Source organism: Scylla paramamosain, chromosome 28, assembly GCF_035594125.1.
Source record: "Scylla paramamosain isolate STU-SP2022 chromosome 28, ASM3559412v1, whole genome shotgun sequence".
NCBI classification, from domain to species: domain Eukaryota; kingdom Metazoa; phylum Arthropoda; class Malacostraca; order Decapoda; family Portunidae; genus Scylla; species Scylla paramamosain.
Genome location: NC_087178.1, coordinates 18,805,450 through 18,831,804, shown reverse-complemented (window position 1 = coordinate 18,831,804; position 26,355 = coordinate 18,805,450). Strand labels below are relative to the sequence as shown.

Sequence of the window (26,355 nt, the reverse complement as noted above, 5' to 3'; positions counted from 1 at the left end):
CTAGAAAATATCTAAATTACTGAGAATACTGCATGATTACATAAGAAAAAACACACAACAGAAAACAAGAACTAGCTAACGTTTGAACTACTAAAAAAAGAAAAAAAGGAAAAAAGAAAGTCCCTTGAAAAGATAACTAGGAAAGAAAAGTGTTTACTACATGAGCTAAAAAATAACTAATTCCTGAGAAACCTAACTACATAAAAAAAAAACTCAGTTGGATATTTTCCTCTTTTTTTTTTCCTGTTGGCCAGTGACCCTCTTATATAAAAAAAATAACAAATAAATAAATAAATAAATGGGCACATGAATATTCAAGTTCCAGTGAAAGACTCAGAGAAATAAACAGAGGAAAGAGAGCGAGCGCCACAAAACAGGTGCAAGTCAGGAACGCCTTCAGGTAATCGCCTCAGGTACGCATTTTCTGGGAACGCAAAACAGGACGAGGTTGAGCTTACCTTTTGGAAGGCTTCCGTAGCAGCTTCACCACGCTCATGAGACTCCAACGGCTGGACATGGCGGCGGCTTAGGCACAGACAGACACAGACACAGGAAACCAATAGAAACACTCGCACACAGACACACTAATTGGGTTGTCCTTTTTTTTTTCCTTTTTTTTCATCAAAGTCACCGATTTTCTGGTGCTTAGTTCATCATGACTTTCCTTCGCATTTTCTTTTTTTCCTCACAAGATTCACAGACAGCCTCGTAAGGGGCAATGGGTCTGCTGCTGCTGATGATGATGTTGTATCTGCTGTTTGTGTTTCCTTTTTGTTCCTTTGTGAGTCATCATGCTGACGAGGAAAATACCTTCGTTCGTTAAGTAACTGCACGTTTATTCATGATTTCCCACACTCGTTAAACTTTCTAATTTTCTTTCTTTTTTTTCCTCTTGCTGAGGACAACCGTAAGTTTTTTTTTTATATATATATTTTATTCTCCGTATTATTTTCTTTCCTGAAGGAGACGCAGAAGTATCTCTATCAGGACTCCAGGCAGAGGTCACATAGCAGCCACTCTCAATTCCCTCTCCTGGTGACCGTCACGTGGGGTTCCTCTGCGCCGTGTTGGTGTAGCGAAGGGCATGACTGGGCGTGGATAGCGGTGTGCGGGCGTGCGGCGAGGCGTGCGGCGGGGCGTGCTGCGAGGCGTGTGGCGAAGCGTGTGGCAAGGCGTGGCGTATGAGCGTGATGAGAAGGCGTGGGTGTGATCTACAGGATGGACAGTGAGTGGGCGTGGAAGGGTGGGTGTGGCTGGTAGGCGTAGCAGGGTGGGCATGGAAGCATGGGCGTAGAGGGGTGGGCGTGGCAAGGTGGGCGTGTTGTTGATGCCTCCCACAGTCCTGCCTTGGCTCTCGATCTGTCTGGTGGGAGAAGAGACAGATAAGCAACAGATAATAGACGGACGCAGGCACACAAACACACACACACACACACACACACACACACACACACACACACACACACACACACACACACACACACCTAAATATATAGACAGCCAGGCAAATAAAATGCACACACACACACACACACACACACACACACACACACACCTAAATATATAGACAGCCAGGCAAATAAAATGCACACACACACACACACACACACACACACACACACACACACACACACACACACACACAACAAAATTAACAACAGCAAAAAAAAAACATTAACTAACAAACAAAAACTCATGCAGCCAATCAGCTAAGCACTTTCATAAACAAACGAACGTAAAATAATACCTTGAACAATAATACAACATTTATTATGACGAACTATATAAAGAAAAGGGAAAAAAATATACAAGAATAATGATGACATAATTAACGCAACAAACACACACACACACACACACACACACACACACACACACACACACACACACACTGCCACACCTGAGCACACTACAGGTAAGCCCCACACCTTTAAACACAAGTGCACCACACCTGTGAAATACCTGCACACACACACACACACACACACACACACACACACACACACATCGACTCTTTGACCTATCCCCTTAGCGGACGCGAGGCCAGTATAATGAACGACTGAGTGCGTATGTGTGTGTGTGTGTGTGTGTGTGTGAGTGTGTGTGTGCGTGTGTGTGTGTGTGTATGTGTGTGAATTTCTTAATTGGAATGCAACAGATAATCTTTCATTGGGTATCACGGTGTGTGTGTGTGTGTGTGTGCGTGTGTGTGTAGGTTCTGGCGAGGAGCCAACCAGAGCCTCACTTCTGCTCTCCTTTGTTGGTTAGGGTTCACCACTATTCACGTTCTCTCCTCCGCCGCTTCCTCCTTCTCTTCCTTCTCCTCCCATCACCCCCTTCCTCCTCTCCTCCTTCAAATTCCCCTCCTTGTTCTTCCTCTTCCTTTTATCTCGCTCGCTTCCTCTTCCTCCCTTTTCTCTGTATATACCAAGTACTTCTTTACTCTTCTTCATCCCCTCCCCCCCTCTCTCTCTCTCTCTCTCTCTCTCTCTCTCTCTCTCTCTCTCTCTCTCTTAGATAATAGCAGTAATAAAGCTAAAAATAAACACGACCGAAAAAATACAAGTCATAATATGATAAATTAAGCCACGAAAGAGACAGTAATTGGTGTTTCGTCATCCTTAGAGTCGTTCCTCCTCCTCCTCCTCCTCCTCCTCCTCCTCCTCCTTCTCCTCCCTTCCTCCTCCTCCTCCTTCCTTCCTTCCTTCCTCTACCACCACCACTTCCTTTCCTTTTCTTCTTGCCCTCTTCTCTTCATCCACATCACACACACACACACACACACACACACTCTCACACACACTCTCTCTCTCTCTCTCTCTCTCTGTCTCTCTCTCTCTCTCTCTAGATAACAATCAAATTGCCATATATGAGTAAAGACATATGATACATAAACAAGCAATACATTAGATACACAAACTGTTGATTTAATGTTTTACTTTAATTGCGTCTGTGTTACATTTTGATGGATGCCCGTGAAGTGATATTGTTACTCTTGTTATTATTATTATTATTATTATTATTATTAGTAGTAGTAGTAGTAGTAGTAGTAGTAGTAGTAGTAGTAGTAGTGAAGTAGATAGGCAGCCAAAAGGGATGAATGAAAGTGTTGAGAGAAGTTTTTGTCTTGCATTGAAATCACAGAGACTGATAAAGAATGAATGAATGACCTCGTAGTAGTAGTAGTAGTAGTAGTAGTAGTAGTAGTAGTAGTAGTAGTAGTAGTAGTAGTATGTCGCTTCATTATTATTATCATTTACTTTTGTTTGGTATTCTATTCACGCCTCACCTTTCTCAGCCTCGCCTATGAATTCATTACCAGCCTGCCACCTGTGAAAAATTGCTAATCTATAATCAGGATTTTTCTTTAATTAATATTTTCTCCCGTGCGTCATAAATCACTGTAATTTTCCTGCATATCCACAGCTGAAGATGCGTTCATAAATTAGCTGTGGGCAGATTGTGTCGTGTTGATGTGTGTGTGTGTGTGTGTGTGTGTGTGTGTGTGTGTGTGTGTGTGTCTGTTCTTTCTTACTCTCCCTGCTTTTCCTCTTTCCCTGCTCTCTCTATCTGCCTTCCTCCTGCTCTCTGTTTTCCCCTCCTCCTTCTCCTCTCTCCTCCTTCTCCGCCATCCTTCAGTTCCTCCTTCTCCTTCCTTTTTTTTATTATTTCTCCTTCATCTTACTTATTTCTTTCTCCTCTCTTTCTCTATACATAATGATTACCTCTTGAATTTTTTTTTCTCTCTCTCTCTCTCTCTCTCTCTCTCTCTCTCTCTCTCTCTCTCTCTCTCTCTCTCTCTCTCTCTCTCTCTCTCTCTCTCTCCACACGCCCACGCCTCATCATCTCCCTCTCTCTCCCCTCTCCCTCTCTCTCAGCATCTCTCCACCCTCATCATCTCCACCCTCGGAATGCTGTGACCTTAGGAGGGTGGCTTGGGTCCCGCGGCACTTCCAGGGTGACCTCGGCGTGACCCCTGACCCCCGTGACCCTCCATCAGCGGCGTCTGGCGGGGGAAGGAGGTCATCGCACTTCAGAGCCTGAGGTCAGATGAGTGCCTGAGTTTTGTAATGTATCTGATTATGTGGCTCGTGTTTTCCTTTTATTTTGAAGGGAGTGTTTGTGTTTGTTTGTTGGTTTTTTTATTGTGTTTCTCTTTCTGTTTTTCTCTTTCTCTTTTTTTTTTTGTGTGTGTGTGTGTTCATATTTGTATTGTGTGTGTGTGTGTTCCTTCTCTCTCTCTCTTTCTTTATATTTTTCTGCGTTTTCGTTTGTTGTTATTATCATTTTTCATGTTTTTTTTTTTCGTTTTGGCAACTGTGTTATTTATTTTTTTCTTTGTTTTTCGCTCCACCTTATTATTACTATTTTTTTCCTTTTTTTTTTTTTAACAGACGCATCAGCAAAATTATCACTTACGGTTAAAATACTCATTCACCGTTTTCTTTTTCCTTATTTCTCTTCTTCCTTCACGTATGATTGTCTTCCCGTCTCTCTCTCTCTCTCTCTCTCTCTCTCTCTCTCTCTCTCTCTCTCCTCGCTCCTCCTCTCTCTCTCTCTCTCTCTCTCTCTCTCTCTCTCTCACACACACATCCTTTATTCCTCCTCCTTTGCTTTTACTCATATTTAAGTTAGTGTTTATCAGGAGACGAAAGAAAACGGACATGGGGAGATGGGGAGGGTAAGACGATAAAACAAAGGAAAGGTAAACGTGCAAATGAAGAAAGGAAGGAGGAAAAGATTATAAATTAAACTTGGAAGGATCGGATGGAGAGGAGGGAGGGAAGGAAGGAGAGAGGGGCGGGGAAGGAGGGAGGGAGGGAGGGAGGGAAGGAGATGACGGAGGGACTGAGGGAATGAAGAGCCAAGAAAACGGTCCAGAGAGAGAGAGAGAGAGAGAGAGAGAGAGAGAGAGAGAGAGAGAGAGGTGCGGGTTGATGGACGGTCGGGAGAAGGGCACGGTGAATAGATGGATGAAGGGAAGGAGTAGATGAAGGAAAAATTGCAGAAAAAGTACGAGGGATTAGTGAGAGAGGGAGAAGCAGGTTTAAAGTGAGGGAGAGACGCTCTGCAGGAGGGACTGTCAGGGGGATGGATGTGAAGAATGATTGGGTTGACAGCAGAGAGAGAGAGAGAGAAGAGAGAGAGAGAGAGAGAGAGAGAGAGAGAGAGAGAGAGAGAGAGAGAGAAGAGAGAGAGAGAGAGAGAGCAACAACAGCAACAACAACCGCAACAACAACAACAACAGCAACAGCAACAGCAACAACAACAACAACAACACGAGAGAGAGGAGAGAGAGAGGAGAGAGAGAGAGAGAGAGAGAGAGAGAGGAGAGAGAGAGGAGAGAGAGAGAGAGAGAGAGAGAACGAAAAAAATATATAAAGAAGGAAAAAACAAAGAGCAGAAAAGAAAGAAAAAAAGAAAGAGAAAAGAGAAAAGACACACCCAAAAAAAGAAAAACAGAGAAAATTGAAAGATGACAAGAAGAAAAGAGAAAATAAAAAAACGAAAAATAATTAAAAAATAATAATGAACTGACAAAACAAAGGAAACTACCAATGACAGAAAAGGAAAGATCGAGACACGGGGAAAAAATAAAAAAATAAAAAAAATAAAAACTGAGGGAAAAACAAAGAAAACGAAGGACAGGTTATTAACTCTGTACCTGCAGATTTACTTGGGCAGGTGAAGGTTGCCTGTGATCTCATTATGGAGGTGAGAGGCGCCAGGAAGCGTCCAGGTAGAGCCCCAGGTGAGGGGAGGGAAAGGAGGTTGAGGCGGGGAGACGAGGAGGAAGAAAAGGAGGGAGGAGGATAAATTAAAGTAGCGGAGGGGAGGGATGAGTAGGAGATGGAAGGGAAGGAGTGAGAAAAATGAAGGAGGTGAGGAAGAGAAGAAAATAAGAGGGAACGAAAAAGAGGAATGGATGTAAGAGGGAAGTGAGGAAAGAAGGGAAGGAAGGGAGGGAGGGAAGAAGGAAAAATGAAGAAAGGAGGAAGAGGGAAATGAAGGAGGTAAGGAAGAGAAGGAATTAAGAGAGGAAGAAAAGAGGAATGGATGCAAGAGGGAAGTGAGGAAGTGAGTGAAGAAGGTAAGGAAAGGAAGTAGGAAAGAGAGGGAGAAGTGAGGAAGGGAGGTAGGAGGAAAAGAGGAGGGAAAATAAGACAAGGGGAGAAAAGCTGGGAGGGAGAAGTGAGGAAGAGGTGTCAGATGGTGAGGGAGGGATAAAGGTGAGAGAGGTGTGGTGGGAGAGATTAAGGGAGGGAGAGAAGTGAATGTGACTGAGGGTCGAGAGAAAATAATAATATAATAAATTGAATTATTCACGGTTGAACGATACGCAAGGTGACAGAAGCCAGACCAAAACAAAGGGATGGGAGGTTATTGTTATTGTTGTTGCTGTTATTGTTGTTGTTGTTGTTATTGTTGTTTTTGTTGTTGTTGTTGTTGTTGTTGTTGTTGTTGTTGTTGTTCTCATCGTCATCGTCATTATCATATTTTTCAACGTCTTAATTAACCTGTCTACTGAACCGTCACGTAGTTATTCGGTGCCCTTCAAGTGTCATTGTTTACGAGTACCTTGTTATGCTTCGTGGGCAAGGTAAGTATTTCCTTGCTTCTCTCTAATAAGGTTTTCCAAATAGATGCAAAAAAAAAAAAAAATAATAATAATAATAATTCTCAGTGTTCATGCCATCACGTGCCATTACAGACACTTTAATGTGCCACTAAAACAACAGCCTTCTGCACGGCATTATATTTTTTTACACAGCTATGTATAACCGTTTTCTTTCAGGTACGTCCTTGAGTATTCAGCTTAACACTACAAAGGAAAACACTACAAAGGAAACAAAGAAAAATTATGCTTGTCGTCTAAGCATGAAATGAAACACACGCGACACAAAGCAAATCAAAAAGAATGGCGGTGTCTCCCTTCAAAACTCGTAATGAAATATTTAAAACACTATGAAACGAATAGAAAAAAAAAAAAAATGGCTGTATCTCCCTTCAAGAATCGAACTGAATATTCAAACACAATGCAGCAAAAGAAATGACTCGTGTATCTCTCTTCAAAACTCGAACTGAAATATTTAAACACGACGAAGCAAAACAAATGACTCGCGTGTCTCTCTTCAAAACCCAAACTAAAATACTCAAACGCAACGAAGCAAAACAAATGACTCGTGCACCTCTCTTCAAAACCCAAACTGAAATATTCAAACACAACGAAGCAAGTCAGGGGAATGGTGGTATCGCTCCTTAAAACTCGCAATGGTTGAAACACGAGTTGAAACGCCTGTCATTTCACTGTCAGGAAGCTGCACGACTGGTTTTCTGAGCTAAACAAACACGTGTTTCTAATCTCGGCGACACTCAACACTCATAGTTTGTCATCTGGAGTGGAAACAGATTCTGACGTGCTCTCCCCCCACACCACTTACTCCCTCTTCTGGCTTGTTTAGCTGGCTTGGGACCCCCGGCGTGTAGCAAGGCTGTGTACTTGAAAGAGAGATTTAGTTGACTGGAGAGATTGCCTGTGTAATGTCCAATGTTTACTGAATGACTCTGAAACAATGGTGTACAGACGCTGATGAGAAAATGTCATATTGCCACTACCGGTCGCGGGGTTAATACGTTCAATGACTCTCAGTGTTGTGACATGAATTGCTCAACGCTATTTAGCCTCCGATTCAATGGCCCAGTGCTGAGTGGAGCGTGGCAAAGCGTTAGTCAGTCCCACAGCAACACCAGACCTTCCCAGCATGCACCGCCACGCCCTGAACGAATACCCAAACGTCTCGGTGTCTTATCTTAATTACCTCTTAACAATTTCTAGTGGTAATTAAAGTTTTATCAATCTTCCAACGGTGTTTTTATGATTCAGGTGATAATTCAACAAAGATTCCGCATATCAAATAGGAAAACACTCATGAAAACCAGAGTAATAAGTTTAGTGCCCGTTGGAAATTAGCTTTTTGAGAACCTAATGCGCTTCTAATTCATGGAGTCGCCACTAGAGGGCATTGGTTCACCTGACGCCTCATTGGCAATCAGTGAGTCCGTCAGATGACCCCTTCTGATTGCTACGCCTGAGTGACATTCCTCATTATATGCTGTATTGACCTTGTCCTTTGCTCCTCCTCCCTTCCTTCCTCCTCCATTACGGCACCCAATATCACTCAACCGATCCTCCTCCTCTTCCTTCTTCTCGTCGTTCTTTTCAGTCTTCTTTCCTCCTTCTCCTCCTCTTGCTTCTCCTTCCTTTCCTCTTCCTCCTTTCTTCTCCATTATAGCACCCAATATCATCCAATTAATCCTTCTCCTCTTCCTTCTCGTTCTCCTCCTCCTCCTCCTCCTCCTCCTCCTCCTCCTCCTCCTCCTCCTCCTCCTCCTCCTCCTCCTCCTAAGCATCATTATCCTCTTTATCATCATCCGGGCCAATCACATGCAGTTTCCCTCCCCACCAAGTTCTTAATTTACTTTCCAGATGCACTCACTCGTACACTGATAAGGCGGGAGTGTCCATAAACAAGGCGGCAATGGACTGGACTGAGCCGCAGGTAGGGGCGTGCTTAAGGCTTCGCAAGGCCTCTGGTGTTTGGTTCTTGGCTCCGGTAGAAGGACGACGAAGGGGAAGAGCGGCCTTGGGCTGTGCACCGCTTCAGTGCAACCTGCCCACACACACACACACACACACACACACACACGGAGGCTTCTATCTATGCATACCTGTGTTTTTTTTTTTCTCTCTCTCTCTCTCTCTCTCTCTCTCTCTCTCTCTCTCTCTCTCTCTCTCTCTCTCTCTCTCTCTCTCTCTCTCTCTCTCTCTCTCTCTCTCTACTTTCTTTTCCTTATAATTCGTTTGTATTTTTTTCCTTTTTTGTTTGTCTGTTTTTTTTTCCTTCGTTCACTTCTATCTGTGAACACCTGTGTTTTTTTTTCTCTCTCTACTTTCTTTTTCCTTATAAATTCGTTTGTATTTTTCCTTTTTTTCTGTTTGGCTTTGTTGGTTTTCTCCTTTCCTTCGTTCATTTTTTTTTCCTTTCTTCTTTCTTTCCTCTGTTCGTCCTTGTGTTGAAATGACGTATAATTTGTCATTTGTCGCAACGTTTTTCTTTTTTTCTTCTTTGTCACGTCTCTGTTTCCTCTTTGTGTCAGTGTTGAAATGATTACGCTAGAATGATTTGTCGTCTCCTCATGTTTAACGCCTGACGCATTGAAGACTTTATAAAACAACACAATTGCATATAACCTTCATAAATGTAAACAATCTTTATTTACAATCAAGTCATGCGGAAAGACCAATATTCGTTGCATCTTATTAGCATCTAGTGTTGTTTTTTTTTCCCCTTCTCTCTTTTTTTTTCCTTTTTTCCTAGTCTGTCGATGCGAAGTTAACAAAAGAACAAGTGTGGCAGTACAAAGCACAGTTATTCCTCTGATAAACACTTCCTTCACATCACAACCCACTAAATACCACAGCGCTAACTGGTCTCACATCCTCCACTCAGGATTGTTATTTCCGCGTCTCCATCCAGCGTGTCGGGTAAACACTCCCAGAGGCAACCCAGACGACTGGAGGCTCAACGCGACGCGGCAACCTCTGCCACACCCCCGCAGTGGCCCTCGATCACCGTCTAACTCTCTTGCAAGGAAAATAGAGAGTGAGGGAAATCTGACACCTAGGCAAGTATTCAGAGATGCTTTGCTTTCTCACCATGACTATTTTCAAAGGCCACAGAGATGATTTGCCGGGCTCTCAAGAGTGTTTCTCCTGTTAATAATGGAGAAATGTTGTTAATCTGTCACTAGAACCTTAAAACTTCGCAGCCAGCCCTGAAACAGTCCTTTTACAGTCACTTTACGATCAATTCCTCTCACTTCCTCAATTAGCTCCCAAACTGTCCTCTCACTCTGCATAAAAATTCTCTCTCACTTCCCCTAGCCAGCCCAGAAACACCCCTCTCACTTACAAGGATCTCCCTCCCCTCATAACCAACCACAGCCAGATTAAACTCGTAACCCAAACCAAATCTTATTATTTACTTATTATTTATTTATTTTCATGTCAGAGGGGCACTGGCCAAGGCTAACAAACTGAGAGTGCCAATCCCTAAAGCCTCCCCACTGCTTCTTCCTTACCAGTCACGCCGCGCCAAGGCCTGAAGGGCGTGCATCCCTCTCATAAACACGCGTCCCTTTCTTAATGAAGGGCAGGGGGCGGCGCACCCAGCCAGCCAGCCCGCCAAGCCTCAGTTCGCCCCCACAAAGGGCTGTCCTTCACCACGGGATGGGAGTTTGCTCAGCTGGTCGTCCCTCCTGCTTGCCAACCGACCCCCGGCAAAGATTTCCTGACTCACCTCGGACAAACAGCACGCCCCGCCTTCCCACACCCCGCGGCACCACATCCATGCGCCCCTTACAGACCTCAGCACACGAGATTCTACGCAGCTCCCACCTAACTTAACCTAACCTATACAGCACGCCCTGCCTTCCCACACCCCAGCACACCCTTCCCCCCTTGCAGCGCCACAGTAAAGTAACCTCCACAGACCTCAGCGCACGGGATCCTACGCCACTTTAATCTATTCTTCTTCTTTATCTTTCATATTTCTAAAGTCCCTCTTATTTTCTTTATTCTTGCTTTTTCATCCCTCTGTCTTTCTCCCTCAAGGCAAAGCAACACAAAGAAATCTCATCACCGAAATTATTCCTTTGACTGCTTGTGACACCACGGCAGTTTTCATTTGACTAAACGTACATGTTCTTGCTGAATAAAGACAAAATTATTGGCTCTGAAAGATTCGAACTACAGCCACGCCTTTCACAGTGAGTGGCGTCTTTCAAAACTATCCAAGACTATTTTATTAAGCCACAGCAGTCAACCTAACATAACCCAACCTAACACAACATAACCTAGACCAATCTAACCTAACTTAACCTAACACAGCCTAACTTAACCTAAGCTAAGCCGACGAAAACTAACCTAACCTAACCTAACCTAACCGAAATTAACTCAACCTAACTTAACCTTACCTAACCTAACCTAACCTAAAACAAATTAAATCAACTCAATCTACCTAACTTGACTAACCTAACCTAACCTAACGTAACCTAACGTAACCTAACCTACACCAACACAATGTAACCTAACCTAATCTGATCTTACCTCACATCCTCTCACCCCTCCCCTCTCTCTCTCTCTCTCTCTCTCTCTCTCTCTCTCTCTCTCTCTCTCTCTGAGGCAGGTGTTCGGCATGTATGTACACACAGCTCATTCCAGATACCCCGCGCGGTCGCTACACTCTTGCCGACACCCACACGCGTCACACAACCTTGCTATACACTTTACACCTGGATATTACTGTCACCTGTGTCTTTGTGTGTGTGTGTGTGTGTGTGTGTGTGTGCGTCTCTCTCTCTCTCTCTCTCTCTCTCTCTCTCTCTCTCTCTCTCTCTCTCTCTCTCTCTCTCTCTCTCTCTCTCTCTCTCTCTCTAACACTAATTTCCAGAGAGAGAGAGAGAGAGAGAGAGAGAGAGAGAGAGAGAGAGAGAGAGAGAGAGAGAGAGAGAGAGAGAAAGTAACAAAGAGACACGCTATTTGCACTCTATAACACGGAAGCTAAAGTCTACAGGAAGAGTCGGAGGAGGAAGAGGAGGAGGAGGAGGAAGGAGATGTGAAGGGTTCTCAACGTGTGTGTAGCAAGGCGCCTTCGTACACCTGCTGCCATTGTTGTACATTGAGAAAATAAGAAGGGACGTGATCTTTGTTCTCCTCTACGGTCACATACATCAAGTCTCCCCTTCCTGTGCCTCTATACAGCGCCCTCACCCGCCCGCCCGCCCTCGCCCAGCCTCGGATCATGCTTAAAGGCTAATTGCACGTTACAACAGAGCCATTTCCTCGTCATCGGATGGAAAGAAATGAGAGAATGGATGTAGAAAGTCTGTGGTGATGAGGGCTGTTATCATTACCTTTTTTGTCTTTTTTTTTTTGTTTTAGCATGCGCGTGTGATGCAATGACTGTTACGTCAGGTGCGCTTCAGGTGGGTGGCGGGGAATGGGTAAAAGTAGAAAAAAGAAAGAGTTGTTAGGGTGATTAGGCGCGGGAGATCTGAGGAGAGACTGAGGTGAAGGAAGGTGCGTGTTTGTCTCTCTTGTATGGTGTTCATTGAGTCATCGTTGTCTAGTTGTTGCTTAGAGTCTGCTAGTTTGTCTGCCTTTCCTCTCTTTGACAACATTCTTAGACAACCCAAAGGTGAACTGACGTCTTAGTAAATCAATATTGTTTTTTTTATTAAGTCATCGTTTTCTTGTTTTGAGTCTATTACTAATGTTGTCTTCCTTGCCTCTCCTTACCAGCATCACTTGGCATTCCAAAGACAAACATACACCTTAGTAAAACAATTTTATTGCCTTTTCGCTGAGTCATCGTCATCTTGTTGCTTTGAATCTGTTCGTAAGTTTGTCTTCCTTTCCTCTCCTTACCAGCATCACCAGGCATTCCGTAGCTGCACAGATGTCTTAATAAAACAATGTTGTCGCCTTTTTTACTGAGTTACTCTTGTTTTCCTTTTGCCTTTGTTTTCATTCTTCTAGCGGTGTTGTATTCTCTTCCACTCCTCACCCTCATCCCTCAGGCGTCACGAAAACAATAAGATGTCTTAATAAAGCATTGGTGTTGTGAGTTTGCTGAGTTGCAGTTTTCTTTTGTTATTGTGATGTCATTTCGAGCCTCGCCACAAAAAGCTGTGTTGTTCTTTCCACTCCTCGCCATGGTTCTTATGTATCCCACACAGAGATCTTGATCAACCCTTTGACTGCTATTTTATACTTTTCCTTAATTACTAATCACCTTGAGACATCTTTACTCTTTCTACAGCCACATCCAATCTTTAAACTGGGTAGAAATTGCAAAATCTATTCTTTATAGTAGTTTCTTGTAGATGCTGGTGCTGTTCATTGATTCGTATCGCAGTGAAAGGGTTGATGAAGCGGTGTTATCTTCCTTTCAAATTGTATGGTCGTGTTGCTTCGCTTTATCACTCACTCACTTATTCATTCATTCGTTCATTCATTCATTCGTTCATTCATCCAGTCAATGTCTCCCTTTCCACTTTTCGCCAGCACCTCCAGGCATCACAAAGCCACACTAAAACATTGCATTCTGAATTCTGATCAAGTCATTTCCTCCCTCGTAAGAAATCGTGTGTCAGTCCTTTGTATGGAGTAACTGAAACATATTAAATTGCATCCTAAATTCTGATCAAGCCATTCACTCGCGCATGAATCGTGTGCCAATCCTTCCTGTGGTGATGTTAATGTCTCTGAAGTGGTCGACAGAACATCCAGCACCTGACGCCGTATCCGGGAAGATTAAGGGATAAATATCAAGTTAATTTTTTTTTCTTTCTCACACTCTGCACTTAACAGTCGCCTCTATGAGTAAGTGGAATAAGTACCACATTTTTCGTACGACTCAAGGAATAGGGTGTTTAATAATATGGGCCTTACGGTGATGAATGAATGCTCTTCTTTTCTTCTTTTTTGCCCTTCGTGTGGAAATAGGGTTTAGTTTATTTTTTATTTTATTTTCTTCGGCTGGATTTGGGCAGCGGCAGGGCGGGACAGTTTACATTAATTTGATTCCTAAGTCCGTGTCACCAAAAAAAGACAGACACATTACCATATTGTTGTTATACATTCCTTTCTCTCCCTCCCTCCCTTCCTTCCTTCCTCCCTTCCTTCCCTCTACATACCTTCCTTCCATACTGCAGCTCCTCCCTTTCACTTTCCTCCCTCAGTGCCTCTGTTCTTTATTCTGTTTTCCTTATCTCCGTCTTTCTTTTCTCCTCCTTTCTTCTCCTAGTCTCCTTTATTCTTTTATTTTCTTTTCTTTCGTCTTTACATACCTTTCTCATCATTTTCTACTACCTCTCCCAGCTATAATTCTTTTTTCACATCTCCCCTTTCTTCTCATTCCTTTTTTTCTCCCTTCCTTTCTTTCTTTCTTTCTTTCTTCTTTATACCTCTATTATCGCAGCCCTTGCCTTTTCCTTCTCTCTCAATGCAACCATTCTTTACTCTTCTTATCTCCTTCCTCTCCTTTCGTCCTTACTTCCCATCTTCACCTTACACTTTTCTCCCTCCTCTTCATTCTTCTTTCTCTTCCTTCTTCCTCTCCTTCATGCATTGTCTCATTTCTCTCCTTTCCTCCCCTCCTCTCTCCCTCCTCTTACATGTCTTGACAGTGGAAGCTCAGTTCGTCTCACTCCCTCATGTGGGTGGCCAGCGATCAAGTGATTATCTCTTTTCACTCCTCTCATTCTCTCCTTCCTTCTCATCTTCTCACCAAACCTCCACCAGACGTCCCTATTTTGAAACGCTTCGCACTCTTATAAGCACTGTTTTCAAAGGCAACGGAGGTGATTTTTTGGATCTCAGTGGTGTTTTGTTCGAATGACTGTGCAGATTCATCGCCAAACTATCACCGGAATCTCGAAAACACTCCTAGAAACCTTAATTAGCGGGGTTCTCAAAGGTGTTTTGTTCCAGTGGCAGTGTGGAATCATCGTCAAACTGTCACTGGAATCACGAAAACGTTCCTGGAAACCTTAATAACTTCCTGCAGAGTCTGTTGAAAGCAGTGAAGGTGTGGACGCCGAGACGTTTGTAGATACGGAGCAGAGGCAGGAGCATAGCAGACAGCCAGACACACCTTAACAAAACCAGCCCACTAACAAGCCCCACTACTCCCGACACCCCCCACACTCGCCTCCCCACCTCCACCTGCTCTTTGATATATTCTGCACTAGCACACACCCTCAACTGCTCTCGACAATAGCACCCCCTTCATTATCAGACCACAGCACCTCACAGCACCTACATTTTCCTTCACTAGTAACCTCGCCAGTACTCATGTTCTCCATCCAGCCCAGTGGAACATTGGCACACTTCCACATCTTCCCAAGCCTTCATTTACCGCCACCACCACAGACATCACCCCCGGCACACCTTCAGACCTCACTCACACCCTCCATCGTACACTACACAGCTCATCCCACAGCACACCTAGTACACACCTTCCTCACAGTCTTCGTTGACCACCACCACAGACATCACCCCCGGCACACCTTCAGACCTCACTCACACCCTCCAACATACACTACACAGCTCATCCCACAGCACACCTAGTACACAGCACCATCACCACAGCTCCACGCACCCTGCCAGCCTCATAACAGTCCTCCTCTCACAGCCTCTCGTAAACACCTGCAAAGGCTCCCATGGAAACAGCACCAAGAGAGGAAACTTCCCTGGAGCAGCGTTCACTGACCCTCCAACACCCTGGACTGGCTACTCTCCCCCCACGCCTCTTTCTCTCCCCACAGTCCTCCCCCTCGCTTCGCCACTCCACTCCCTCCACTAGAGACTGAGCCAAGGGACGATCATGTGATATTACTCTGCTTCGAGGCTCAGGCTGCGCTGGAGTGGCCGAGGTAAGTCTTGTGGGCGTGTGCAAGGGCGGTACTGGTCTGGCGTGTGTGAGGGAAGGGACACACATGACTGCCCTCTCTCTCTCTCTCTCTCTCTCTCTCTCTGCATCTTCCTTCCCTCTCCCCCTCCTTCCTCCTCTCCTTCGTGCATGAATGGCCTCAGGCTACGACCAAGATGAGATTTTCCCTCCCGCTCTCCCTTCCACCCCTCGCCCACTCCCTCCCGCCCGCCAGCCGCCCACCACCCACTCTCTCCACTCTCTCCTCTCCCACCCGCCCATCCACCGCCTCTTCTCTCCCTTCTGCCCAGCTTCTACTCTCTCCCGCCCACTTTCCACCACCCACGCTATCCACCGCCCACCGCCCGTTGCCCACCACCCACTCTCTCCCGCCCTCGCTGCCTCCTCCCTCTCATTACTCGCACCACCGCCCACCGACTCCTCCACGCCTCCGCAGTAATGACCGATTAGCACGTGGAGGACACACACACACACACACACACACACACACACACACACACACCTCATCTCGTATATCTTCCGTGTCGTTATCAATCTGCATTTTTTTTTCTTTTCTCTCTTCTCCTCTCCTTCTACTTTCTTCTATCCCTATTCTCCTTCATTCTTCCCATTATCTCCTTCTCTCATCCTACACAGTCTTACCACAAAGATTTTCCTTTCTCTGCTTTTCTCTACCCCTCCTATCCTTCATCTTTTCCTTCTCCCCCTCTAACCTCTCCTCCTCCTCCTCCTCCTCCTTCTCGTCACTAGTACACACTCACACTCCCACAAAATTTCCATACGAGAAAAATTAACGACACGAGTGAAAAAATCCTCCTTCATTGTATTGTCCCTCAGCTAAAAACAGAATGAAAAATGAAAGATTCCGTATCAGATTTTCGAGGACACTTGATGCACCTTTGCCTCAGACGCGCCAAGGATACCGGCTAGAAAAATGGGTCAATAAAAACAGCACTACGAAACTGGGAATAGTAGGGCGGTGGTGTGCTTCAGGGCCTGCTGCTGCTGCTAGTGCTGGTGCTGCTGCTGAAATCCTCCGGCAACCTCCGTCATTACGTTAAAGATCGAAACGAGATAACTGGGGAACCTGAAACTGGGCTAAAAACTGGATCTTAATGGAAGAGAAACAGGAGCAGTCACCAGCCACCAGCACACCAAGGTTAATTCACCGGCTAGTCTTCGTCCTCGTGTATACAATGACCAAGGTATTGACAGTGGACATTCCTTACACCTCGCCCGTGCACTGGACCCCAATCCTCACACCTCCGCGCCTTGTCTCCGCTTCAACAGGCTCTCGTGGGAGTTGGTACGAGTCCAGAGAGTGTCTTCATGATTCTAGTGATAGCTTAACTGTTCACGCCACTAAAACCTAGGTATGGTGTTTTTATAAGCATTTACGATTAAGAATGGGGATAAAAAGAGGAGATTTTGCAATTTCTAGCCAGTTCATTGTTCAAAGGTGGCTGTAGCATGAGAAAAGATGACTCAGAGTGATTGGTAATTAAGTAAAGATGAGGCAAAGAGCAGTGACGGGTTAACGAGAATTCTGTACCGTAAATGAGGGGAGAAAATGCACCTAGAACTATGCTATTAATCTCTGTGGCGTTTAGAAATAGTTACATAAGGGTTGCACGCGTTTAATTAAGATTACTCATATGTGTCATTAGTAACGAAGCATGACCGTGATGGAGGCGCTTGTAACGTGTAGTGTGTGTGTGTGTGTGTGTGTGTGTGTGGCGTGCACATAGCAACTACTCTACGTAATATTGATTTTTTCTTTAGTCGTGAGGGTGTGTCCTAAACGTTTCCCTGAGGCCCTTTGAAACAGCCTGCGTCACTAGGAGGAGGAGGAGCAGGAAGAGAGAAAAAAGTGGGAGGGTAAGAAAATATTGTAGGAGGAGAAGGAAGATCTACAAAACTGAACAAAACGACGCCTATGAGGAAGAGAGAGAGAGAGAGAGAGAGAGAGAGAGAGAGAGAGAGAGAGAGAGAGAGAGAGAGAGAGAGAGAGAGAGAGAGAGATGAAGAAAAATGGTACAGGAGGAGGAGGAGGTGGAGGAGAAAGAAGAAGAAGAAAGAAGGAATCAAACAAACAAACAAACAAGCAAAGAAACAAACAAAAAAACAAACAAACCTACGTAATCACACAAACGGACACTTGCCACGTACTCACATCAGCAAAAAAATAAAAATAAATAAATAAATAAATAAAATAAATAAATAAATAAATCAAGAAGCAAAAGAATAAAAAAGAAAAAAAAAAGAATTACGAAAAACTAAGTCATTTTCCACGAACTATCTAACATGAACACAAAACGTATCGAAAAATAAATAAATAAACAAATAACAATAATAATAATAACAAACCCTTTAATAAGACAGATGAGGATTCGAACACATCCCCACTACAATAAACTCCGAAGTGACTCACAAACACGATCTACACTACGCCTAATTACCGCTGTCTGTCTATAAAATACGAGCCCATGACGTGGCGTGGCGTGGCGTGGCGTGGCGTCAACAGGGGAGCAAAGGAGGGAGTTGGCCCGTTTCTGTTTCTTCTTTTGGGCGTGCGGGACCAAAACAAGGACACGGACAACAATACGGGCGTCAGGGTAAAAACTCTTAGCTAACTTACAAGATGGTTTGCTGTCCTTGAGCGTGTCATAGCGTGAAAACAGAGAGAGAGAGAGAGAGAGAGAGAGAGAGAGAGAGAGAGGTGGGTCATATAAAGAAGAGAACTAGAAAGAGAACAAGGACAAGAAGGATAAATATGAATAGGAAGAGGACGAGAAAGAGAGAGAAGTACAAGAAGGAGACGTGTTCGAAATATTAGACAACTCATTACGTGAAAAAAATAACCTTATATAGAAAAAAATCCCTTTACATACACTGGACATCCTTGGAGATTCGAAGACACAAGAGAACACAAAGGAAAACAAAGAAACAAACCAACAACATCACACCTATTGGGCCTTACGAGGCTGTCTGTGGGATGACGTTCGTTTGATAAAAAAAAATAATAATAATAACAATAACATCCCTTCATATACACTGGCCATCCTTGGAGACTCAAAAACACAAGAAAATACAAAGGAAAAAAAATAAACAGCACCAGACCTATTGGCCCTTAGGAAGCTATTTGTGAGGAAGGAGCTCATTGAATGATGTGGATATTGGTAGTCAGCACTTAGAAACAACGAGTAAATCTGTAAGTTAACTGTGTGACAAGCGATCGGCACACAATACAGGGATCATAATTGGGTTAGGGAACAGGTGAGGGGGCGCCAGGCTAATGCACACCTGAGTTATGGGAATCAGTCCGCGCCGCTTCTCATGCCTCACTGATGGCCTCCTTCCCTCGCCAAGTCCTGGGCCAGTGTTCAGAGACGCTTTGTTCCCTCACCACGGTTATTTACAAATGCCACAGTGATAATTATTTGGATTGTCAAGAGTGTTTCTCCTGTTAAAAACGCAGAAATCTTGTTGATCTGTCATTAGAAGCATAAAACATCCTTAAAAATCTGTCTAACTTCAATCAGAGCCTTTTTGAAAGTAGTCGAGATGTGGACAGAAGTGTTTCAGAATACGGCTCGTGAAGTGGAGGAAAACGAGCATCTGAGGGACAGTTACGTGCGTCATTCAGTCATTTAGGTATAATAATTCATCTTTACGTTACTTTCACTTACCTTTATTTTGTATTTACACTCAATTTACCTTTATAATTAAGAAATATTTGTGCCAGCATAACTCTTTCGCTGCCACTGTATCAGTTAAATATTATTCTTACCTTTAATATATTAACTTTTCTTTATATCGACCTCTATTTACCAGATTTTCATGCATTTTCTGTACTCCATGAAACATATCTGAAGAACATTTGTGTCATTTTAATATTAACGAGTCTAACTGGTCTAATTGGTCACGACATTTATTCATCTGGCAAGTCATACATACTTATCTAATTACTATTCATTCAGTTATACTTAAGCAATTTTTACATATGTGGAAAACTAACGAGGGCATCATAATCAGCATCTATTTGCCAGCTGATTGGTGCTACAGATTTCTTTATTAACGTAAGCCACCCACCAATCTCTCTAATGCTCATGATACAGTTAGGGAATCCGTGGAAATTTAAGGGTGCAAAGTTAAAACTCTAGTGTTGTCGAGTTGAAAGTTTGCATATCACGTTAATCTCCAAATTTTTTTTCTCTTTCTCTCTCTTTTTCAAGGGTAAAAATCTAACGACAGCATCAATCAAAGGAAATTATATGCATTGCCTAAGACAGCCACGATTACTTCTTCCCTCTCCTCGTTGCGCTTTTAATTCCTTTTTGTCTTTGTCTTCTGTATAATTTTGAGCTGCAGATTACAGCACATCAACCAAATAGAGTGGGTGGAGGAAGTAGAAGAAGGAAAAGGAGGAGGAGGAGGGGGAGGAGGAGGAGTGGGGGGAGGAGGAACGGGAAGAAGAGTCAAGTGAGGAGGCAGTAAACGAGCAGAGAGGGAGGAGGAAGAGCGGAGCGGAGAGGAGGTGGAGGAGAAGGCAGGTATGAGAAAGAATCTGTCAAAACAGGAAAAGCAACGACGGAGGAAGAGGAAGAGGAAAGAGAAAGCGCAGAGAAAGGCCGAGAAGGCGATCTGGAAGGGAGCGTGGAAGAGCGTGGCAGCAGTAAGAGGCGGCGCGGGGCTGGAACGTGCGGGGCGGTCTGCGAGGGGCGAAGTGGGGGGCTGTGAGAGAAGGTATAGGGGTCTGTGGGGATGGTATGGGGGTCTGTGAGAAAGGTAATGGGTCTGTGGGAAAGGTACTGGGTTTGTGGGGAAGGAATGGGGGTCTGTAGGGAAGGGGATCCGTAAGCAAGGTATGGGGGTGTGAGGGCAGAAGAATAAGTTTGCTGGGAGGGATAGAATTGTGGGCGGAACGGGGCTATATGGGGCGGGAAGCTAAGCTGGGGGTGGTGAGGGGAAGGGGCGGGGATGTGGTGAGGCAGTGATGGGCGTGGCGTGGGGGCGAAGAGGTGGACGGGGCCCTTGCACTTCCGCGAGTGGGCTTCGGATGCTGAGTGGCTGGCCAGCGTCAAGGTTAGCGACGCCCTCCCTGCCTCGTCCCACAGCCACCGTCACACACACACACACACACATACTCGTACATTCACACTGGCCGCTGCGAACACTCCCGCACCCTCATTCTCGGCGATCTAAACTGTCATTACCGAGAACCACCCCAACGCATGTGGCACCAGTGACATTCTTTCCAGGTGCCCTCCAGGTGTCTCTGGCGCCCCCACAATGCAGCTTTTTTTTTTTTTTTCGGAGCTCCTCATCTTTTGCTCTTGAGACCCGAACAGGGGTGGGAAATGTGCGACTCATTCCTCCACCTTCCTCCTCCTCTTCTTACTCCTCCTCCTTCTCCGCCTCCTCCTCCTCTCCGACAGCAAAAGTCAGCGACCTCACCTTGTCGTACCCGTGACGAGGGTGATTCAAACGACTTGCTTTTCGCGTATTGTCTCGAAACAAAAAAACAAAGCATTGTCTGTCATTTTTTTCCAGACCACTTTGATCGCATGCACACCTGACCGCAACACTTCACTACCACATAAAAGGCTTCTATTTACCTGTACGTAACTTCCTGCAGCAGGTGACTTGACGGCAACTTGCAGGAGAGTAGAGGGACGGGTGGGGGATGTGTATAATCCACGCACACGGCGCCGTGCACACAAACGCGCACACACGCACACAGGTGATGCTGCCGGCGGCGGGGGTGAGCTGAGTGAGGGTGGAGTCTGTGTCTGGTGTCTGGAGGGTGGACCAGCCGCTGGCCAGACACGCTGACTGCCTTTTTAAGACATCCGCGAACACTTGGCTTGTCCTTTGCTCTGTCAAATCTATCTCACTTAAACACAAGGAAGCTCACTAATCTCTCCACCCGAGGGGTTCCAGGTGGAAATTTTCAATGCATGTCTTCGTGCGGCACCAAACTCCACACGGCAGAATCGCTTGCAGGGAGAAGGAGAAAGAGGGAGAGAAAAGTTCTATTTACGATTGAATTTCGGCTCACGTCACTGTCACTTTGTCCTGCCATCTAATTCCATCAAGTGTGGCTTTCATAGTTGTTGTCTTTGCTTTATAGCTCCGCGTCTGACAACACGTCTACCTGCCTTCTGCGTCAGCTTCACGAAGTTCCCCGCGAGCGGCGAGAAGCGGAGCGGCAGCGGCAGACTGGCAGGAAGGAGGCAGCCACACGCTTGGTACGCCGGCTGGTGACTGAGTGGTCTTGTACAACGCCTCCTCCTCCTCCTCTTCCTCCTCTTGCTCTCCTCCACTCCTCCTCCACCCACGCTGTTACCCCCACACCGGTCAGTACCACTCCTCTTTCTCCCTCCAGAGTCCCCTGCTTCACCCTCCCTTTCTTAGCACACAGGTATAGGATTCTCTCTCTCTCTCTCTCTCTCTCTCTCTGTGTGTGTGTGTGTGTGTGTGTGTGTAACCTTGCCATTTCGTCTTTTGTTTAAATCCCTTGCTCTTCATTTGTTTTTCTAAGTGAATCTTCTCTCGTACTTGTTCCCTGACTTTAATGAACTCGTAAATTTATGTATATGCTTGTCCAACTTTTATTGCTAAGCATCTCCTTTCTCTCTCTCTCTCTCTCTCTCTCTCTCTCTCTCTCTCTCTCTCTCTCTCTCTCTCTCTCTCTCTCTCTCTCTCTCTCTCTCTCTCTCTCTCTCTCTCTCCTTTCTGCTCACTTTTTTTTAGTATACTGCTTCTCACCATAATAAGCTTAACTTCATTTACCTGGTGTAGTTACCCAGTGTTCCCAGGTAAAGCTTCCCACACATACGCATAAAGACTTGCCATAAAGTTAATGCTTCTACGTGCTATTCTCCTCTCTGTTTAAGGACTTTACTGCTTGCCTGTCTTTCTGCCTGCCATCCTGCCTGCCTGCCTGCCTGCCTGCTTACCTGCCATCCTGCACCTTCGTAAAGCATTCAGCATGATCATGCCATGACTTCCACGTTGAGTAATTTATATCTTCATGACATGTTTTCTGTCCAAATAGCACAGACTACTTAGTTATGCTTACCACTATCATTACTACTAATGTGGCGACGACGACGGTAACAACAACAACAACAACAACAACAACAACAACAACAACAACAACAACAACAACAACAAAAACAAAAACAAAAACAACAACAACAACAATAATAATAATAACAACAACAACAACAATAAAAACAACAACAGTAACAGCAGTAGTAGTAGAGGAAGCAGCAGCAGCAGCAGCAGCAACAGCAGCAGTAGTAGTAGTAGTAGTAGTAGTAGTAGTAGTAGTAGTAGTAGTAGTAATAGTAGCAATAGCAGCAGCAGCACCAGCAACAATATCATCACCAGCTGCAGCAGCAACAACAGCACCAGTAGTAGTATTGTAGTAGGTAGTAGTAGTAGTAGTAATAGTAGTAGTAGTAGCAGTAGTAGTAACAACAACAACAATGACAAAAGATAATAACAACAGCAATAATAATAATAATAATAATAATAATAATAATAATAATAATAATAATAATAATAATAATAACAATAACAATAACAATAATAATACCAAGTCAGCATTGTCATAATCCGCCTTTTGCACAAAGCTCAGGATGTATTTACTTACATGATACTCGAACGCATTCCAGCAGCCGCTCACCATCAGGAGAAGAGTGTGGTGCTGGTGAGTGCAGGAAGCTGAGATGGTAAGAACCCAATGGCTGCACTATTTTCAGTCTATTTCAGAATAACACACATACGTACACCTAAGATGTGACACTGACCCACTGCAAGGTTCGGAAATTTGGGTGCTGACCGAGTAGGCTTTCACCCTTTAGCTTTCACACATGAAACCCAAATATACGAAGCGATTGAGAACCTCTGACCTGGACTAGTTACTACAGGAGGTACGTAAATAAACACTCTTCACCAACCGAGCTTACAGATAAGGCACTGACACACGCTGCTGCTGCCCTATTCACTGCCCGCTCTCAATCAAGGAGTCTAGATCCTTTGCTCTCAATGCTGACTTCATGTGTGGGCTTCAGATGGCAGTGCTGTCGATAGATCGGAGCTTCATTGTAGGTTCCTCTTGTCTCGAGTTTCCTTGTACTATACCGACAGGAAATTACTCACCGCATTGCATTTGTTTATTTTTCCTCTTACAGATCTTATATCCATAACCTTTCAGATCAGTAAGTTGTCAGTTGACCTCTAATATAAGCAAACACTAACACCATGAAAGTGCAGCGATGGCCAGCCAACTGACCATTCTTCCTCCTATCCTCCACATCCAAATGCCCCTCTTTTCTACATTATTCTACTTCGACTTTCACTTAGTCTGCCTCCAACAGCACAGTGATTAAGTAATGTTTTGTGTTTCATGTAAGAGGGGTATCAGCCAAGGGCAACAAAAGCACGAAATCAAGAGGCCCAATGAAAGCACCAGTCACTAAAGAGAAGTCAAAAGGGTTACCCAAAACTGGAGGATAAGGAGAAAGTATAGGGGAATTAGACAAGCTAGTGGAGACCTGTGGTGCCTGCAATGCACTACCAAAGCCGCGGGAGCCCTGGTGGAGGCAGCGTGCAAGTGGTAACGCGTCGCTGTAAATTCTTTGTAACCTCGCTTCAGATTTTTCAAGTGCTGGAGTCCTCGGTGGAAAAATCAAGACTTGATGAAGTCAAACTGAGGCTGTTTGTGGCGCGCCACGGCTTCCAAGACCACGTGGAGGGCCTGCAGGCGCAGAGGAGGTCCAGAAGGGCGGGGCGCCACTCATCACCGACTTAAACCCCCCTGGAACTTCCCTCAAGCCGTCTTCTTCAGCGCTATCCTTCTGACCAAATCGGTGAGCGGGTTAAGTAAGGTGACTTTAGGTTAGGTAAGGTAAGGTGACAGGTTAAATTACGTTAGGTTAGTTATGGATAGGTTAAGTATGGTAAGGTGACAAGTTAGGTTATGTTAAGTTAGGTATGGATAGGCGACAAGTCAGGTATGATTAGGTTAAGTATGGTTAGATTGGGTAACGTCAGGTTAGGTTACGTTAGGTTAGGTAAGGTTATGTTAGGTTAGATTAGGTTAGATTAGATTAGGTTATGTTAGGTTAGGTTAGGTAAGGTTAGATTAGGTTAGATTTGGTTGTGTTACGTCAGCTGAGATGCTTATACACCTTCTAAGTATGTATTTATCTTCTTCACTTCATTTATCTATTACTTCTCTGTCTTCTCTTCCTACTCCTTCTTCAGGTTAAGGCAACATCGCCCCTGACACGGCCTGGGGGAAGATGTTCCGCATCGTGTTTTCCCTGGTGGGGACTCCTCTTTCCCTGACAGTCCTCGTCAGCCTGGGCCGACCCCTCGTCTCCCTCCTGCCCGTGGCCTGCATTGAAAGACTCTTGCCCAGGTGAGCTGCGTATTTTCCCCTAGATGTATTTTGAGTTGCAGCAGCATACCTTCCATATTCTAGTGTTTTACGTACATTTGAGTGTTGCTGTTGTTGTTGTTGCTATATTTCTTTATTTATTTGGTACGTGGTGAGGTTCTAGTGACAGATTAACGAGATTTCTACATTATGATCTAGCGAAACAGCTTGAGAACTCAGCTTGTCATATCTGTGGCCTTGGATAATAGTCATGGTGAAGTGAGACGGATTTCTAAAGGCGTCTTTCACTGTTCTAGTGATAGATTAAACAAGATTTCTACATTATGAACTCGCTCACACGTCTTGTCGCGTCACGGTTTCGGTACTCTCTCTGTCCCTCAGTACCAGAGTCCTTTAAACCCTGCCTCCCATGACCACCTCTACCAGGCGATACCTAACTACACCCATTATAGCTTACAAGGTGTAACTATTAGTCATACTAATTACTAATACTGCCAGTGGTAATTGTTACTTAAACTATTTACACCAGATAATTCTTCGAGCTCTCCTCCAGGGCAGTCACGGTGCCAGACTCCCACCATACATAACGCTCGGGACAGCCACACTCTTCCACACTGCTCTCACCACTTCATATTTCCATCATATTCCTCAGGTAAAAAGAAAACACACACACACACACACACACACACACACACACACACACACACACACACACACACACACACACACACACACACACACTTGCTTTTTTTTTATCACTTATTCACTTAATAACAGTGGTAACGATCTTCAGATCTGTGACCTTTGAAAATAGTCGTAATGAAAAAAGCGAAAAGTACAGTATGAAAATGATAATGAGGTTAGGTAATGTTGTCTCACCATCGCGCTTAACCAATGTTTTAATTTATTTACAGTGGGAGATAGAAGTCGTGCCACCTCCAGCATCGTCGTCAAGATCAAGAACACAAGTCGTTGCTGAGCGACCTTTAGAGAAAGACTCACAAAAGCCACACTTAGGTACAAGATTAGGCTTGAGAGAATGGATGATGCAAGAATAGCAAGGAAGGTGTACCTGTGGAATGAAAGTGGAAGCAAATGGAGGAAGAGATGCATGAGAATGACAGACAGGAATGGATTGCAAGTTGTGTGGGCGATAAGAATGGCAGGGAGGAATCAAAATGAGCATGAATGGGTGGTAACAAGAGGAGGCAGAGTGGGAGCCGAATGGGATGTCAGAAAATGGAAGAATGAGATAGACAAAGAAGTGAAATGTGTGGGACTGAATGAATGGAAGAATGAGATGGAAAGAAAGAAGACCCTGGAATGGTACAAGGAGAAAGAGGCCCCGAGGTATGAAAGGTGGTATGATGGAAGCCTGGGCGGTGATCTTCTCTTCCGAGCGAGGGCACAGTGTATGGATGT

At 44.7% G+C, this 26,355-nt stretch overlaps 1 protein-coding gene across 1 annotated transcript; it reads right to left on the bottom strand.

Annotated features, from left to right (window-relative positions):
• Positions 1 to 660: 660 nt before the first annotated feature.
• On the bottom strand, positions 661 to 23,460 carry LOC135115041 (uncharacterized). Its single transcript, XM_064031489.1, has 2 exons — positions 23,182 to 23,460; positions 661 to 1,363 (listed from the first exon to the last, which is right to left on the bottom strand). Exons 1-2 carry the CDS (start codon positions 23,196 to 23,198, stop codon positions 1,003 to 1,005), a joined length of 378 nt encoding a protein of 125 aa, XP_063887559.1. The 5' UTR covers positions 23,199 to 23,460; the 3' UTR covers positions 661 to 1,002.
• Positions 23,461 to 26,355: the final 2,895 nt, after the last annotated feature.